The sequence below is a fragment of the Choloepus didactylus genome, chromosome 16, assembly GCF_015220235.1.
Source record: "Choloepus didactylus isolate mChoDid1 chromosome 16, mChoDid1.pri, whole genome shotgun sequence".
Classification (NCBI taxonomy): domain Eukaryota; kingdom Metazoa; phylum Chordata; class Mammalia; order Pilosa; family Megalonychidae; genus Choloepus; species Choloepus didactylus.
The window spans coordinates 34,153,373-34,166,804 of record NC_051322.1 but is presented as its reverse complement, the minus strand read 5'-3'; the positions used below and the strand labels follow the sequence as shown (position 1 = coordinate 34,166,804).

The 13,432-nt window shown below is 51.2% G+C and overlaps 2 protein-coding genes across 2 annotated transcripts in view; one reads left to right on the top strand and one right to left on the bottom strand.

Annotated features, from left to right (window-relative positions):
* Nucleotides 1–13,432, top strand: part of RNF165 (ring finger protein 165) — a 258,137-nt gene that overhangs the window by 105,309 nt on the left and 139,396 nt on the right. The gene's annotated exons all lie outside the window — the stretch shown is intronic.
* The window catches only part of LOXHD1 (lipoxygenase homology domains 1), a 194,280-nt gene continuing 189,731 nt past the window's right edge, over nucleotides 8,884–13,432 (bottom strand). The window contains exon 41 of the mRNA XM_037806213.1: nucleotides 8,884–9,562. Coding sequence (XP_037662141.1) covers nucleotides 9,082–9,562 — 481 coding nt within the window. The 3' untranslated portion in view covers nucleotides 8,884–9,081. The remainder of the gene's footprint in view (nucleotides 9,563–13,432) is intronic.

The window sequence follows — 13,432 nt, the reverse complement described above, 5'->3', positions numbered from 1 at the left end:
GAGAAACAACAGTGCACCCCATTTCCACTCCCTCTACCTCACCCAGATGTTGTGAGGATTGATACTGTCTGTCTAATGTGCTCTACGGTCTCTTCTGGGAAACTTCTTGGGGTTTAGAGATGGCAGATGGTGGGAGAAATGCCTGGAAGTTCCACAAGACACCATACACCATGTCTTTCGGCACCACCCCGCAATGTTCCTGAGCCCCAGAGGGAGCAGAAAGACAGGAGGACAGGAGAATGGAGGGGGAGACCCTGCCAAGTTCCACCCCCCAAACGAACTTTCTTTACCCCAGAAACACCAGGTCAGCTGGAACGATGCTGCTTCCTCCTTTACACCCTCCTTCTTCCTCTCCCCCCATTTGCACTGCTCTAAAAGCCCCTCCCTTTCACTTCAGCTCCTCCGCCAGTCCCAATGCCCTTAGATCTAGAAGCAAAGACCAAGGCGGGCAGGCCACTTATAACATATATGAAGACTTTCCCCAGGAGTAAGGACATTTGAGTCTGTACTGCTGCTGCACAGGATAAGCCCAGGATCAAGGGGTCAAAGAGACTGGGGGCACACTGGCTTGAGTGTTCCATCAGAGGAGTGACTGTGAGGGGGTAGAAGCTTCTGGTGGGGGAGAGGATTACTCAAGAAACATGCTCAAAGCCTGAGGTCTCTTCCAGCACCAATATCCTAGTGTTCTATAAAATCTTTATTGAGACCCTCCCAGTGCAGATGCTGGAAAAGACAATAGCGAAGAAGACAGTGGCCCTGCCTTGAGGAGCTTCTAGTTTAGCTGAGGAGATGAGACCTATAGGATGGTGCAAAAATGACGAAAAGTTTAAGATTCAGGATTAACTGTGAGGAGCAGCCCATTGTCCAATTCAGTCATTCCAGTATGGGAACAAAGTCTCTGGGGCTGAAGGCTGGAAACCACACTAGTGGGGAAAGGACACCTGAATCAGGATTTAGGGAAATCTAGTCATGAACAGCCACAGGAAGTTGGAAGCCCTCAAAATCAGGAAGTCTCCCCGGCTATGGCTTTGGCCCGAAGGTAGCTAGGGTGGTCTAGGGGAGGTGGCTCCTCTCTTAGTCTCAGTCTTTCTCTTCCTGAGAATTGTTTGAAAGGCAGGAGGAGTAGGGACTCAGTGGGCAGGTCAGGATGAAACTAGCTGGAATCCAGGGTTCCAGTCTTGGCTCTTTGCTATCCAAGTGTGCAACTGTAGAAACCCCCTTTCTTCACCTGTAACCCAGAAGGTTGCATTGGATGCTTGTTAAGTTTCTTCGACACAGTCCTTCGGGTCGGTAGAGCTGTTAGGAAGAACTTCCGTGGCAGGCACACCTGGCTCAGAGGCTGAAGTCACAAGGGTGGAGTGAGCCAGTGGGGCCTTGTTCCCGCCTCCTTCCCAATACTCTGCGAGCCCCCGAGTGCCCCATGCTAATACTGGGAAGAGTAGGTCGCCTACTTTGGGGGTAGACCCTGAAGGCCCCCTTCCTTCCCATCTCTCGGGGGCCCTTGCTCCTTGCAGGTTAGGGACAGGAGGTGCTGTGGACTCCGGGTCCTCCAGCTCCTGGCGTCCTTAGCTCATTGGGTGAGAAGAGAGGAGAGGGGTGCTTGTGCTCCTGGGAGGCCCCCCCATGGGGCGGAGAGCCCGGGGAGACCGGAGGCGAGACAGGTGCAGGCCTTGGCATCCCGTATCCGCCGCCTCTGGGAGAGGAGACCACCAGGAGTCCTTCTTCTGCTCATCTCAAGGGACTTGGATCCTTTCTTGCCTGGGATGTGTGAGTGCCTTCTGGGGCGACAGCTGCCCCAGATTGAGTTGGGCCTCCCAGCCGCCATCGCGGCCGCCTGTCCACTGCGGACCCAATCAAAGCACCGCCACGAGCCGGGCTGGGCGGCAGGCAGGGCACCGGGGGTCCATGAGGCTCCCCCACCTGGCCAGGGCCGCTTGGCCCCCCCGTAGCCCTTGCCCACCACCTGCGGCAGGACTCAAGCTCCTTTCCTGCAAATGTTCCTCGCCTCCGTGCAAGAATTCTTAACTCTTTACGCCTAATGAACAAGCACAGTTTTTTCAATGGTGAAGAAAAAACACCAGACTTTTCTCCCCCCTGAAGAAATCTCCCAAGTCCCCGCCTCCAGGCGGGAAAACCACTCCCCACGTGGGGCTGTAGCAACGTCTGTCAGGTTCTCCTCGTGTCTCATTTCCCGCGCGCGTAGAGCAAATGCTAGAGCGATTTCAGCTGATAGAAAAACAAAAATGAAAAAAAAAAACCACAAAAAAAAAAAAACATGGCACGTTGCTAGTTTACAGGGTTTTGTGAGTTTAAATGCCTTATATTTAACAATCATAATTTATGACTAACTTGTAGATATCGTGGGTTCTTATTTAATTATTTTTATAGTTGTTTTGCATTTTTAATTATAATTTATTTATTTAGAAAGGATACTAATTTTTTTTATTACTCCTATTACCTCATTTTGGCGTTGTTTCTGGGAGTGGAATGCTTTGCATGCATTGGTACGATGACAAACAACTACGAATACAAAAAAAAAAACCATTTTAATAAAATTCCGCGAACTATATTTCGTCCAAACTATCAGGGTGTGTGATTGCAAGCTGTCCTACTGTGGTGCTGGCCTCTTTGGATACATTCCGTACAAAATGCAAACCTTCAATTCTGTATGCTGTGATCTAGTGGAAAACTGCAATATAGTGACTGTATTTAGCACATATATAAATATAATTTGCACTTGTCAGCAGACTGGGGTAATCCTTTCACTTGCTACCCCTGGCACCCCCTCCCGCCCCCTCCTTCCCATTTCCCTGTTTTTCCTTCCTCCCTCATCCCTCCTACAACCCCAGCCAACCCTGCCTCTGTCCTTGGTGGGTGAGAGAAGTTCTCGCCCCACCTGGGCTCCGAGTCCTGTGGTCCTGGGACTGGAGCTCTGGGGGCATTATCCGCGGGAACATCTGAAAGCCAAAAAGCCTGATTTCCTAGGCTGCACATGAGTTTGGGGCTGGAAGCCTAGGGTTTTCAGACCAGCTCATCTGCAAACTTCCCTGTGACTTTGAGCAAATCACGTGGCCTCCCCGAGTCCCCGGTTGCCGGGCAGGTGAAGGAGGTGAACTGGGGGAGCCCTAAAGAACTCTGACCCGGGGGGAATATGGTTCTGGGCTGGCCTCCACCCAGATCCGGTGGGAAACCACCACACTGTGCCCATCCCTCCCTGGCAGGAGAGAAGAAAGGGAAAGAGAATAGGTGGAGGGAGGGAGGAAAGGAGAGGAAAAGAAAGGACTAGAGTGAGTGATCTGAGAATTTATGGAGTTGATTTGCTCAAAGGAGACATCTGGGTTTTTTTGTTTTGTTTTGTTTTGTTTTGTTTTGTCCTGTTGTATGCAGGGTTCTGGGGGTGAGTGGGAGGTGGGTTTGGTGGATGCTTCTGGACACGGGGCATGCGTGCATCTGCACAAGGTTGACACGCTCATTTGGACAGTGAGCTGAAACCCGTGTCTTTTTAGATGTTGGGGTGGGGTAGGCAGAATAGAAAACCAAACTATGGAGTTTGGGATTGGCACCCCCTATCCTTTCACCTCCTGGAGGCTTTGTGGTTGAGGCTTCGCCCATTGACAGCATTTGGGGACATAGATTCAGAATCATCTTCGCTCCTTCCAGTGCCTCCTCCTCCAGGGCCTGTGGGCAGGAGGGGCTGGTGTGGAGGACAGGGGGTGGGCTCCAGAAGGAGTGTCATCAAAGGTTGGAGCAGTGGCAAGCCCAGATGCCTCCAAGCCAAAACGAGTGAGTTTTGCTCCCCAAGGAGAGTCTGCCTGGGCCCTGCCAGGAGTGGGAGGCGAGCCCCTGTGCTCACTGCAGTCCCCGCCCCCCCCCCGCCTTTCCAGTCCCTCCTTCCCGCTTGCCTCTGGACATCACTGCCTTTGCCTGGTGGGGTGAGTCACCCCCCACCCGAGGCCCCGCGGGAATGGTGCTGACATGGGGGGCAGAAGCCACGCTGCCTGGCTGTGCTCATCCTCCGTGGCTGGGCCGTCGACGGCTCCCCAGCCCCTACCTTGCTCCCCTTGCTCCGGCCCTTCCCTGGTGTCCCGCCTGCTGCCGGCCCAGCTTCCCCTTCTGCCTCCGCCCTGGAGCCTGGCTCTCCTGCTTTCCTAGCCCTGGCCCGTGGAGTCGCCCACCAGGAACACGGCCGGGCAGACACTGTCCCTGCAGCAGGGCTCCTGGACGACAGGCCTCATGCTGCTCTCCGGGGCCACAGGGGAAGGGGCCTTCTGCCCTGCTGACCTGGGCACCCACCCTTGAGCCTGCTCGCCCCACCCCTTCCCCTTTCCCAGCCCCACTCCTGGCCTCGGATGCGGCTCCTTTCTCAGCCACGGAGCCGCCTGCACCAGGCCCTGGCGGGGGTAATTTGGTTGCCCCTGGTAAGTGAAAGGATTATCCTCAGTGTTGATTGTCCTTTTTGTAATCCTCCTGCTGTTCTGTTCTGTTGTGCCGTGCAACATTTTGCTACATAGACTATTTTATAGCAGAAAGCTAGAAGAATATTTATTATGAATATTAAAGCAATAGTGCATCAATGGAAAAGGCGGAGACATTAGGAATTGTGTAAATGCTTAGATTCACTTTTGGTGGATTTTTTGTACTTTATTTATAACTAATAAAAATGAACTGCATTGCTAACTACACCCCACTTGTGCAGAGTGCTTAATTCTGTGCATACTCAGACCTATCCTAAGGAAGTTTCTAGCAGGCCTCTGTCTTGGTCCAATATTAGTTATCTACTCCCCATCCATTTTCCTCACCCACTCTTCTGTCTTTTTCACATATTTATTTCCCTTTCTTGTTTTTTTTCCTCATCTGTTTACCTTTTGCATTTTGTTGTTGTTAATCTCTCAAAGAATCTGCCCTGTGCCTGTAGTTCAACCATCTAATTGACCTGTTTCCTAAACATTAGTTATGGATCTTAAAGAAGAATGTTCCCAAATTTGATCAATTTTCAAATGTGTGATTCAATCTTGTGTGTTTGAACTGAGTGCTCCTTAGTTTTTCGGTGTTTCCCTGTAGGAGAAATGGAACTTGATTTTCAACAGTGTGGATTTCTTATTTATAAGAGCCCAAACTCAGATACTGTTTTCATTTTCTAGTCTGTTCCCAGAAAAGCATGGGCTCAGTAAACGGAAAAATGGCTTTTTTTCATAAACTGCAAACAGGACGCAGATGAAAGAACTTTAAAGGACCTTGCTCTTGTTCAAGTGCGATCATCCAAAATGCTGTCTGTAGTTTTCCGTACATTTCTGCCTATGTATTTTCTGATCTACAGACCAGGGTTTCCTCGTCCTTGCCCTACCACTAACCACTGGTGTGAACGTGGGCAAAACACTTCCCTTTCCTTCCCTTCCCTTCCCTTGTTTTCCCGACTGTACAGATTCCTTAGATTGAGCTCCTACCTGGAAAGTGAGAAAACGTGCAGCCTTCCTACTCTGCACCCCAGCTGGGGAGGAAAGACATTTCTCAGAAAACATCGTGACTCAGGGACCATAAAGATGCCCCCCGGCTCAGGAGGAGCCAGTCCAGGGCCTCACCCCGAGGCCCCTGGGGGGGCTCCCAGCTCGTGCTTTTCTCCCCAGCCCTCTCCAGTCCCCATGAAGCCCCACCCACCCATGGAAGTAGAAAAGAAACTTCTCTTGTGGGGGCATTCTCCTTTCCCCACACTCTTGCTCTCAGTCACACGCCTGATTAAGCAGCAGATGGCAAATAACCATCCTTCCCTGCACTTGCCCTGCACGTGCTGAGCAGCCTTGTCTCCCGACACCTCCCCCTGGCCCCTCAACCAGAACAGCGCCTCTTTGGTCTGTTTTAGATACTGCACTTCCAACTGACTTCATGAGGTGAAAATCCCTGCCCTTGGGTTTCCTATGTCACCTGTTAGCTGTGTGACTTTGGACAAGTTACTTAAACTTTGTGTTTCAAATTCTTCATCTATAAAATGGGGTTAATAATAACATCTCCTCATTAGGAGGATTAAATGGGTTAATAAATGTAAAGCACTAAATACATGTCTGGAATATAGCAGGCACTGTATAAATATTAGCTATGATGGTGAGGAGGAGGAGGAGGAGGTCTGGTTTTGAAATCCCTGCCTTTTGTAGCCTTGCTCCTTCGTCCTCTTGTTCTCCCCTCCCTCTCCTCTTCCTAGAGTATTTCCCAGGCCCCATCGATGTCACACCCTCCCCTCTGGCCACCTCTGGCCATGGTCAGCCACTAGCAATGACCTGCCCAGCAGGAGGGCTGGTGGCTGAGGCTTCAAAACCGAGACTCGTGGAATCATTGCTTGGGAACAGTCTTTCCTGCTTCAGCTGGAGAATCTAGAAGAAAAGTCACATTCAGGCCACTGGGCCACCATCCCTCTAGCTCAGAAGCACCTGCACCTCCTCACCTTTCAGGTGTCCCTACCTGACTCTATCCTGACCCCCTTCAACCTTTTCATTTAGGGCTAAGATGCTCTATCCTCCCTTGTAGAGTCATTCATTCTCCAGGCCCTTCTGTCCCAAATCTCCTTCCTTCCCACCAGCTGTGTTTACTCCCTTTGTCCCAGGCCCAGATCCCCCACTCCTTCCCTGAAGCCCCTTATCTTCCCTTGCTCAGGGCATTTGGGGTGTCTGTGAGTCGTGGATGCCTCTTATTAACCTTCCCAAAGAGGCTGGGAGTAACAGGGACACCTGTTCAGGATGGACGTACCAGGGGTTCTTGGGAAGTGGGTCCCCTAGGACTGTGATGACCTCATCCAGTTGGACCCCACATAGGCAGAATTCAGGAGTCAGAAAGGTTGTGTCTGGACTGGACAGAGTTTGCTTTCATGAAAGTCTTGGAAGAAGAGGTTGTTCAGAGAAGGCTTGGAAGGCTTATTATGTTCAATCTACTTGAGAGCAAAAGTGCTTTCTAAAGCTTTGTGGCAACAGTTTGTATGCAAACAGCTGGTGCTAATTGCGAAAGAGTCTTTTCTTTAAAGTAGACCCCCAGGGATATTTATTTGAAAATACTTTGCTAGTAGTTACTCAAAAGCACTACAATTATGGTTCTCTCCAAATATTCTTTAATACCGACTTGTCTCCAAATCAGGTGAGGAGCAATGGAGCTGATCTAAAAGGCTGCCACTCCAGAAGTCAGGCCATATAAGGAAAATCTTTCTAAGGATCTCAGCTGCCAATACCCAGGGGGGCTTGAGAAGGTAATGAGCTGCTTCTGGGACTGCAGCAAATGGAAGGGAGGGGCGGGGGGAGGAAGACACCGGGGCCTTTCTTTGTTTCTTCACCCTGAGCCCTAGCTGAGGGGGGCTGGATCTCGGCATCGGCATCGCAGACCCACCCCAACAGCAGGGCTGTGTTGGCAGGAGGGGCGCTTGGTGAGACAGGTTCAGTGGGGAACATCCCAAGAGAAGGGGCTTTCCTCTCACGGTGGCCGGCTGCTGGGAGACAGCCTGGAATCAGGATGGTTGGGTTGCAGGGCTCACGGGGTCTGCGGGTAGAAGAACAGCTTTCTTCCAGGGCCAGGACCAGGGTGAGGCCAGTAAGGTGCCCGGGACACAACAGGTAAGGAGGCTCTGGCTCTCAGGTGCCAATCCTGTGCTTCCATGAGCCTGGGAGTAAACGCCTCCTTAAACGTTGTGCCCTGGTGCCTCGCGTTTTCCCCCGGGTCTCTGCCTTTGCCAAGAGGGGGATCCCTGTGCCTGTGGGGAGAGCCGGGAGGGCAGAGCCCAGGTCAGGAGTAGATGGCGGGAGACTTGGAGAGAGGCGGCCTCCTGAGGCTTCCTGCGGGCAGCCCTCCCTTGCTCAGGGTAGAGGGCAGGGCGGGGCAGCAGCCAGGTGAGAACAGTGCAGCAGAGGGTCAGCCTTAGACCACCCTTGTCCCCAGTGACCTTGTAAGCAACCCCCTCCCATTTCACCCACAGCCTCCTCATAGCCTGGGTGGGGAGAGGAGGACTGCTGGGCCCCAAACAATGTAACTTGCCCAGGGCCCCTGTACCCCCGGGGAAAGGCTGTCCCCAGCTCCAAGATGCAGGTTTCTCCCATGGGACGTGGAGCAACAGCCTGGCCAGTGTTGAATTCTGCAGGACCCCGCGTCCTCTCACGACCCTCTCTTCTCGACCACTGGTGGTGGTGGCAGTGGTGTGTGCGTGCAGGGACGTGTGGTTCTCCCGCGGCTCCCCATGAGGTCACCTTCCCCTTGAGGGCAGAGACCATGCCTTTGTTTTGTTCGCCATCCCCCTCACCTCTGAGTCCAAGCTTTGCCCATGGAGAGAATCAGGTGGTCCCTCCCTCCCTGCCTGGCCTCCCAGCCTGAGGGTAGGAGGGACCAGGCTGTCCCAGGCCCCACAGTCCATCACCTTCTGCCTGGGGCTTGACTAGGTTGTGACAGGCTGGGGCAAGGCACCGGCACTTGGCAATGCATTCTTGGTAAAGTGGTGGAAAGAATTATGTACATTTTCACAGGCTCATGAATCAACCCCCCCTCCCCCCACTGCTGCAAAAACACTTCCTCCTGACATTTTTCTCTATTTGCCACTGGATTTATTGAAAGTGGGAAAAAAGATGCATTCCTTAGTGAGTAGATGTCAAGATGAGTTCTTTCTAGAGTGTGACTGGTAATAATTTAATTGGCCCAGCTTTTTTTGGGAAAAAAAAGTGTTAATTAGATTTGCTTAAAATACAAGATCTTGGCGGCCTCTTTTCCCCCCACCTCTATCCCCTGGGTGAAGCCCCAATTTCCCATCCACATCCCACAGCAAGTTCCAGCCTGGCCACCCACTGTTGTCAGAAAAGGAAATGCTAAAAGGATTTTTTTTGTGCAGCCATAGATTATGACACACGCTGATTATGATTCCTGTTGGTCCAGGAGACTGTGGGGGACAGAACCCCAAAAGTAGTCACCAACAGTGGTCTCGGAAGGACAGTGAAGTTGTCAGTGGGCTTCAGGTTCACGCCCTGTCCCTATGGCCCCCCGGGCCCAGCTCCTCCAGACCTTGGGAAGGGGCTGCCGGAAGCCCAGGCTGAGGGCAGAAGCTATAGTCTGGAGCCTCTCGCCCCCTCAGACGGAGGGGAAGAGGTCCCTCCAGGTGAGCCCGTCCCCCCGCTTCTTGTCCAGCCATCTGCCGCAGTTAAAGATGGTGGCCACCCCGGTGCTCGTGTTGGTCACCTCCACCTTCTCCACCAGCCAGCCCGAGTAGTGGCCACTGCTGTCGTGCTCCACTCGCACCTTGCGCAGCTCGCCCAGCTCCAGCGTCTCCAGGAAGAAGCGGTCCGTGCTGCCCCGCTCAAAGAGGTTGCGCCCTCTCTGCTGCAGCTCCCGCTTGCCTGTGTCCCCGTTGGCTCCAAAGATGGTCACGGAGACACTGGCGTCGGTGCCTGCCCCAGGCTCGTAGCCCGTCGTCACGATGACCTCATACTTGACGGGCACCAGGCTCTGGACCTTGCTGGCAAAGCTCTCCGTCACCTTGGTAACCTCAAACACCTTGAAGTACTTCCTCTTCCTCTTGAGGGGTATGAGGCAGTCACAGTTGAAGAAGTACCTGGCAGAGCAGCGGGAGAGAGGAAGGGAAGGAGGCTTGGTGAACACCAGCTCAGGGCACAGCCCCCGCCACAGGGGCCCCTGGTCAGCCGTGAACAATGCCTTCCCCAGGTGACTGGGTACAGGGGGTGGAAAAGTCTGTGTTAAAATATGTGCATGGGGTCTTGTTCATCTTAAAATTTACAGCAGAGTGGCCCCTGTAGCATTCCAGTTACTCCTTGATTCTTTTTTTTCCCTCACACTCCATATCCAATCCATCAGCAAATCCTATTGACTCTCCTTTTACAATACATCTGGAATCAGCTCATTTGAAAAAGTCTCCTCTATTCACTATCTGTCCCACTACCACTCTTGTCCAAGTCACCATCATCTTCCTCCTGAATATATCAAGAGCTTCCTAACTCCTCTCCTTGCTTCTTGTAGTCTGTTCTTCTCACATTACCCAAGTAATCCTGTTGGGATTTAAGTCAGAGAATGTCAGTCCTCAGATCAGGACCCCCCACCCCCAGTGGCTTCCCAGGTCAACTAAAACCCAAGCCCCTTCCAGTGGCCTGCAGGACCTTGCATGATCTGACCTTCCCTCCACCGTGCATCTTTCTGTTTCCTGCTCTTCTCCTCCAAGCCCTCTCCACTTCAACCGTGCTGCTTGCCTTGCTCCCTCAAAGGGACTGAATAATGTTTTCACCTGATGTTGTCAGCTTCAGAGGCAGCTGTGGGAACCAGATTGACACAGCCAAGTGGAAATGTGACTCCCAAATCCCTCACACTTGGTTGACTTGAACTGTGGGCGTGTGTGTGTGTGCACGTGTGAGTGTGTGTTCATAGGCTGCAGGGTACAAGAGAAAAGCCCCTACTGGAGAAGCCACCATAAGCAGAAGCAAGTCCAGGGTCAAGAGAAATGCTCTCAGACCAAGAAGTCCTCCCCACCCACTCCACTACTCGAACATCCCGTTTTAGCCTCTGGGTAATGGCAGAGAGTCCAAGAATTACCAAGGAGGAGTCAGAGGGCATGGTGGGAAAATGTTTCACAGGGGTAGGGGAATGGATATCTGGCCCAGCCCTGCCACCCACCATCCATGTCACCTTTGGCAAGTCACCCCCTGCCTGGACCTTGACTTTCCCATTGGCAATGCTAGAGGTTGGATTGGACAATTTCTATTGTTTCTTCCCACTCCAATTCGCTAATATTTTAGCAGCTTTGGAAATAAGCAGCCCTGGCACCAGCTGAGGACTTCAGGAAGACAGCAGTGAAAGGATGTGCCTAATGGTGCAAAGTCAAATCCTATTTTAGATTAAAATTCATAACAGCAAAAGGTACTTGGTTGTCTCCATGCTTACCAAATGCCAGGACTTTGTGTTCTTGATCTCATCAACTCCACAACAACCCTAGTTGTAGGCATCACCCTCCCACTTCCCAGAAGGGGAAACTAAGGCTTGGAGAAGAGAATGTGTTGCCCCTGGGTGCCCCTGAAGCCAGTCTGCCTGTCCCCTGATGAACCTGCCATTTAAAGACACCTCAGGAAATCCCTTTCACAAGGGGCTGATTCTGTTTTGACATCTTTCTTCCCCCAATTCACCCCTTGACAAATTTGGATTGGTGTTAGAGGCTACAATTTATTAGAAGGGCATATACTTGTATTCTTTTAAAATTTATTTCTTTATGTGTATGCCCACTAATATGCATAATTCTATATAAATGCACCAGTGTGGCAGTGTGGTCACATACATCTTTTCTTAGTGAACTTTTTCTTTGTTTAGCTCTCTCTCCTTCTTTCACCCGCTCCCCACTTCAGCATCTCACCTTCACCTCAGGTAACCCATGTTAACAGTTGAGGGTGTATCCTGCCAAAGTTCCCTCCACTTCACTCAACCATGCACAGACCCACGTATACACAGACATATGGGGGACGTCAGTGCTCGCTTTATATAAATGGCATCATATAATACATATTTTTCTGCGTCTTGCTTTTCTCACTCAACGGTACTTCCTGGGAATTGCTCCAAGTCATCTGGTATATATTTAATTTATTATTTTAAATAGCTGAAAAAATATTCTCTGGTGTAGCTGTAGGGACATATTTTCTATGAGGCATAATTATAAAATGACCAAAATGGGGGATGTAAGAAATTTGTGGAGTCAAGCATCTTTAGCTGTGGAAGGACACACAGCACGCTGTTCAACTGGAAAAGGAGGAAGGATGATAAGCCAAAGAAAATAAATATATTTTTTAAAAAACATGTACAATATGATCAAACTTCTGGAAGTGGTGTGTATTTTAGAAAAATGCCAGAGAGAATGGGGTCACCAAGATGCTCGTGGTGAATGACGTTGACAAGTAGGGCTTTAGGAAATGTCTAACACTTTTATAGACATTTCTGAAATATTTGATGCTGTATAATGATTAAGTATCATATGATATTGGGATAGCAATAAAGATGTTTTCAGTCAAAAAAAAAAAATCAGTCCCTCTGTGTGTCTTTCCACAGAAATTCTATGGATATTTGTGGAGAAGAAATGGAAAGGTAAAGCGCACAGCTAAAGGGGTTAGAATCAGAAAAGATCAGAAGATGAAGATTTGAGGTTACCGTGTTTATAAGAAATTGAGATTAAATTTATTTGTAATTCATGGGAATTCAAATATTATGGTTACTGTGGCGGTTGGGAATTGTGGATGCATGTGTTGTACTATGTAAATGGTTTCTATAATGACAGAATGCAAGTGTGTTCTAGAATGATGCCATGTAAGCAGCCACAGTGATTAAACATGCATATGCAAATTCCCCCTTCTTATGAAGGCGAGATGTTTCTGGGAGGAAGATAGGTTCTCAGCCATCTGAAATCACAGGCTTGAGACCCGAGCAGGCAGGCGGGGGCAGGGGAGGGCCTGGAGCAGGCCTTCTAGGCTGGGATCCCCACCGTCTTGCTGCCATGCCCGCACTCGACTGAGGCACACAGGAGCGACGGGTATTGCCTGAGGCCACACTGCTGACCAGGTGAAACTCAGGTATCCAGGAGTCTGCACCCCGCTCCAGCCCTGGTGACACACTGACAAAAAGCCACACAGTTGAAAGTATAGGAAAAGATGCTTCACTTGGGCATGATGGCTTGTTTTCACTGAAGGAGAAATCCTACAACTCGGCCCTGCATTTCCTCTGGTTTATCTGGGGGTTTGCAGAGGAGTGGTCTCGGCCCACTCCCCGTGGTTAGAAGGCAGTAGAGGTGGCAGAAGGAGCTTTGACCTGCCGTGACCTGCTGGGTGAGTAGTTACCTCTTCTGGACCTGTCTCCCAGCTCTCCAGTCATCGTCAGGATTGGTCCTAGCAGCCAAGCCCAGCAACCTCTACAGGATTTATTGTACCTGGGCTGGTTTGTCTCTAAAAGAGCAACAAATAATGTTGCAGCCTGAGTTCAGAGGTCAGAACCCCTTCTTGCTCAATTCCCAAAGGGGAAGCTCAGTTGGGGGAGGCATGCCTTCGGAGCCTGCAGGTTCCCTGGACATGGACAGACATTGCTTTGAAAGCTTTGGCTCCTGAGGGCCAGAGCTGGCAGCCAAGGGACCCCCTGAGCCAGGCCGGCCTGTGCGGCAGTGACCACCTTCCCTGACTGTTGCTCCATGGTGCCTGTGCAGGAAAGGCCCAGCCAGTGTGAAAAGGGGTTGCAACAACATGGCCAGTGGTAGGAGGGAGCACGGCAGGAAACTGATTCGGCAGCTGTCCTGGGGTGGGATGCCCAGCAGGCAGAGGGAGGCCAGCCCTGTTGATTCTACAGCCCAGCTGATTCTACAGCCCAGCTTTCACTCCCTGCTCGGGCCTAACCTCCTGGAGGCAAGCGCTGCCCGTGGCTGCCCCTTTCCTCCTCTCCCCTGGCTCCC